The following is a 4545-nucleotide window of genomic DNA, read 5'->3' as shown; positions in this document are numbered from 1 at the left end:
TTTCACTGCTTACTGGCTCAGGCGCCTGCTGAGCATCAGCTGCTTCAGGGCTTCTGTCGCCAACTAGGCTTCAGAGGGCTGGAAACCGGGTGGGGAATGGATTAATTTGAGCCCAGAAGGGTTCTGGTTGCACTGATTTTTGTCCACTTGTAGCACGCGTTCGGCTTTATCTTTCCATAGCTCGGTAGAAATCCTGTCCCCTCCCCATCTTCTGTTTTTTTATTTTCTTTTTTTGTTTCCACTAGCTGAAATAGGATCTTTCTTATTTCAGGTTCTTCTGCGTGGCTGACCAAGTGAAGGTTTACACCAACCAGAACAAAACCAGGTGAGCGAGCAGTGGGGCAGCCTGCCTGCCTGCCTGGGGAGGAGGCTGGGCAAGATGCTGGGTGGATGGGAAGCGTCGCCCTGCCTGTCCCGTGGTGACCGGGCCGAGCCGTGTGACGGGGCAGTATGTGATCACCTTGTCTCCAGAGGTTTCACACCTTTCCCCAGCCACTTGCACAAATTTTGAGCATCAGCACCGGTTCTCTGCAAGCCGTTGGTCTCGTTAGTGGTGGGTGAACCTCAGGCTGCAGGACTTCAGTCTTCTGAAGAGAACTGTTCACAACATGACCTGAGGCAGGCCTTTCGGCTGGGGTTAGATTCGTGCTATGGTTTCACAGCAGCTAAAGGAGGCAGCCGCGTTCACTGCCATCTCCCATCTGGTTTGTTCTGCGGCTTCGCAAACCTCGTGCCAGCATGAGCAGCCTGAGGCGAGCAGAGCCGGGGGCCACCTCTTTTGGCAGCAGTGCCGGTCGTGAAATTGTAGTGCAGGTCTTCCAAGAATTGGAGAGAAACAGCTTAGATGGTGCTAATTCTCCTGGGTGTCAGCTCAGAAGCCTGATTCCAATTGAACGCAATTAAGTAGTTTAAATGTCAAAGCAAAGGTGGTTAAAATTGTGAAAAGTTGCTGAATCTAGTGGGAATGGCAGCCCACGATAGTCATGGGTGGGATGAAGCGGATCCTGGGGGAGACTTAGTCTTCCCCTCCCCTCCTGGAGTCTAGAAAATGTCATCCAGACAGTCCTTGAGGAGGTACCTCTTTGTCACGTCTCTCCAGCTTGGTACTTCCCGTTCCCCACTTCCTCTCCCATGGTAAAACCACTCCGGCAAGTTCTGCTTTTTGAATGCAGCTCCCGCACAGCACGGCACTCTGCTGACATACCCATTGAGTGCATCCTCTGCCTGGAAAATGAGTTTTCATGTCCCAAAAGGTGCCGAGTTAATCTAGTAGATCTACGTGGTATATCATCCAGTCCTGCTTCTCCCTGCTACCACGCCTTTATTTCTGTTTTTCTTTGGAATACGGTCCTTGAATGCTTAAACCTGGCATTTCTCAAATTATCTTTTGTTAGGGGGTAGGGAATTTGCCCGGTAGGAATGCAGGGCTAAGTATGCTTACGGCTGTGCTTTCTGCAGCACGAAAGGGTGCTTGCTGTCTCTCCTTGTCCTTCTTTAGGACCTTTATTGGCTTGGAGGTCTCCGCTGGGCATTTCCAGCTGCTGGAGCTGGTCTCGGAGGTGGACAGAGTTCTGGAGGAATTTGACCTTCCCACGTTCTACAAGGTGAGGGGTCTCCCACTTAATTCCCTGCCAGTCCAGAGATGCCAGCTGGTTCCTTGCAAGAGGTCCATGAAATGTTCACCCCAAATAAACCGGAGCAGGGAGGTTAGACTCTGAAATGGTCTCCTCTGGGCCAGTTGGTGATGCTCATATTTAACACCCTGAACATGATGTTGCTGAGAATGGGACTAGCGCAAGTCTGTGACTTCTGTTTCGCATCCTGTGCAGGAGAGTAAGGATGTTAACTATCTGGTGGCCTCTTGAGAATTGGGTTTCCAGGGTGATGGGCCAGACCATACGTCACCGTTGCTGCCCCGCTGTGCGTGGAAGCAGGATTGTCCTACGATAGAATGGGCTTAGGGTGAGCACTGTGGGACTGAGAGCGATGCTTGTGCCTCTTCCTTGGGCAGTTGCCTGGGGCATCAGTCCAGCCTCTTTGCTTGGTACTAGCTTTGGGGACAGGTTTTGGATTTTGAAAGGCCAAACCCTGATTTCTCTGTCTCCAGAGCTGAGCAGGGGGCTCCTGTGGGTTATTCAGAAGTGACCCACCTACCCGCTCCAGGACTGTCCATGAGAGGTTTTCTGTGCAGCTGGAGAACCTTCTGCAGAGTTGACCACAGGGAGGCTGGGAACCAGGCAGCCTTGCCCACTGGTGTCCAAAAAGGCTGGGGTGGGGACCCCAGGACTCATCTCGCCTCCAGCACTGTCCGTATCAGCTCTGCAACTTTGAGCTGGCAGAGGGGGCTCCCAGCTTCGGGATCCTCCTACCTCTGCGATCCCAGGCAGGGCAGCATCACACCAGATCTCCCACTGCGGCTCCATGCGTTGAGCAAAGCCTCCTTTAGCCCTCACAATCTGATCCCTGTTCTGTCTTCAGGACCCGTCATTCCATATCAGCTTGGCCTGGTGCGTTGGGGATCTGTCTGGCAGGCTGGAAGGGCAGTGTCTGCAGGAGCTCCAGGTGCGTCCCCACGCAGCGTGGAGAGCAGGGGAAGAGCAGAGCTGGTGTCCAGCCACATCTCCCTGCTGAGGGCGGAGAGCGGGAAATTCTCTTCACTGAGCAAGACAAACTTCACTGGGTTGAAAGAAGAGAAGCTTTTGGGGGGAGCGTGAGTTAAGTCACCCTCCAGAGGGAAGTCAGAGGCTTCCAGCCACAAACGGCCTCGTCTCTGACTTGGTTCGGAGAGGGAGCTGCTGCCTCCTTCCTCTGGCAGATCCACCCTCCTGGTACTGACTCCCGTATCTGTTTTCCAGGACATTGTGGACGGGTTTGAGGACTCGGCGCTCCTGCTGCGTGTCCAATGGGAGCAAATTCGCTGCAAGTCGGGGAACAAGTATTTCTCCTTCCCCTTGAGGTAGGGGCCGGTGGGGCTGTGCATTTCAGAGCCTCGAAGACCCTGATGTTCAACCAAGGACCGTTCTCCAGTGCAGCTCTGAGTGGCGCGGGCTGTCACACACCTCCCACGCTCTTCTTGCCTGCTCAGCATCTCTGGGGTGTTTGTGGCCTCAAGTCAGGCTACTTCCAAGTTTGAGTTGCTGGCTGAAGAACTGTGTGTTTGTAGCAGATTCCGTCCTCGCTGCTGTATGTGCTGCAGTCAGCACTGGTGGTTCCAGCCATCCCACGGTCGCTAATTTTGCTGATTTTTTAAAAAAGAAAAAAAAAATCTCTATAAAAGCCATAGATGCCTTATGGGAAGGAGGAAGAAGGTAGCGTGGGAAGCTGTTTCTAAAGGGAGAGTGTCTCGCACGCTTGGAAGTAGCACTGCCTGATTGTCAGGAGCCTCTGAGCATGCTTTGAGTAGCAAGAGGTGAGGACATGGAGCTGGACTCTCTCGCCAGAGCATCTCCCTACTGTAAGCCAGCTCGGACAAGTTCCTGGGTCATGCTTTGTGTCCCTCTCACACTGCTGTTGCCTCTATAGAAAAATTTCAGTATCAGATCCTTTTGCCAAACAGCAAAAGATGAAATCTGGAGGGGAGAGGTTGGAAACCCCTTGTGTTTCAGTGCTCCAGGCTGGGTCTAAAAGAAGAGCTTTGGTTGACGATTGTGTGTGCCATAAGCCCAGGACTTTTTTGGTGGGCTGCTTTTCCTGAGAAGCTTGCTGCCGTGTGTGGGCAAGCCCAAAAGAGGGCAGTGTCAGGTTTTGCCTGAGCTGGAAGGGCAGTGCCCACGGATGAGTCAAGGGGTGGCAGCTCCTGCCCAGGCTCCATGCTTTTTCCCCGTGGGAACAGCACCCTCGGTGCCGTGATGACCCTGGGGACGGCGGGCTGAACTTTGTCCCTTGGGAGAAGCTCTTTTTTAATCCTTTTGTTCCTGTGGGGAGGTTGGCTGCAGCCTCTCAGGTATTCAGAGCAGGATGCCGATGTGCTGCCCTGAATCTTTCATTCCACATCTGTCTGATGAAAGACTCTGGGACTTCTGAGCAGTAAAAATCTGTCTCCTCGTGTCATAAAATTGTTTCCATGGTATGTTTCAGCCGTTCCCTTTCAGACATGCCCAGCTCCCGCGGACTTCGGATGAGGCAATGCGTGCAAGCGCTTCTGTGAGCTCGGTGCTGCCTGTCCTTGCACAGGAGGGAGCCTGGGGGCTGCGTGGCCGTGGGAGCATCTCGGCACAGGTCACGATGTCTGCCAACACCCGTGCGATAGCTGGTTTTCAAAATCCTTAACAAAATTCTGTTGAGTCTGTAGCCAGTTAGTTTCTGGGATGGGGATCTGCGTGATAAGGCGTGTGGTTACACCCCGAGTTTTCTTTTGGGGAAGGAAAAACAAACAAAGAGAGATATATTTAGCCCCTGGGGACTTCCAGTGAAACTGGCTCCGGTGTGACCGGTTTCGCCGTGGTCCGAGTCCAGCAGTGCCAGGTTAATGCTCAACCACCGGCCCCGCTCCCTCCCCGGCGGGGCCCGGCTTGGCACATCGCCCTGTTTCGTAACTCCGGCGGG

General features: G+C 53.5%; 1 protein-coding gene across 1 annotated transcript; it reads left to right on the top strand.

Moving 5' to 3' along the window:
- Positions 1-254: 254 nt before the first annotated feature.
- USB1 (U6 snRNA biogenesis 1) lies at positions 255-3558 on the top strand (the record flags this gene model as incomplete). The annotated part of the gene is made up of 4 exons (XM_009578470.1): positions 255-325; positions 1499-1604; positions 2479-2562; positions 2856-3558. Coding segments are annotated over 4 exons (366 nt in total), but the record flags the coding sequence as incomplete, so codon positions are not given.
- Between the last annotated feature and the right edge of the window lie 987 nt (positions 3559-4545).

The sequence above is a fragment of the Fulmarus glacialis genome, unplaced genomic scaffold, assembly GCF_000690835.1.
Source record: "Fulmarus glacialis isolate BGI_N327 unplaced genomic scaffold, ASM69083v1 scaffold32795, whole genome shotgun sequence".
NCBI lineage: Eukaryota > Metazoa > Chordata > Aves > Procellariiformes > Procellariidae > Fulmarus > Fulmarus glacialis.
The sequence above is the reverse complement of the archived record's forward strand: the minus strand, read 5'-3'. Positions and strand labels throughout refer to the sequence as shown.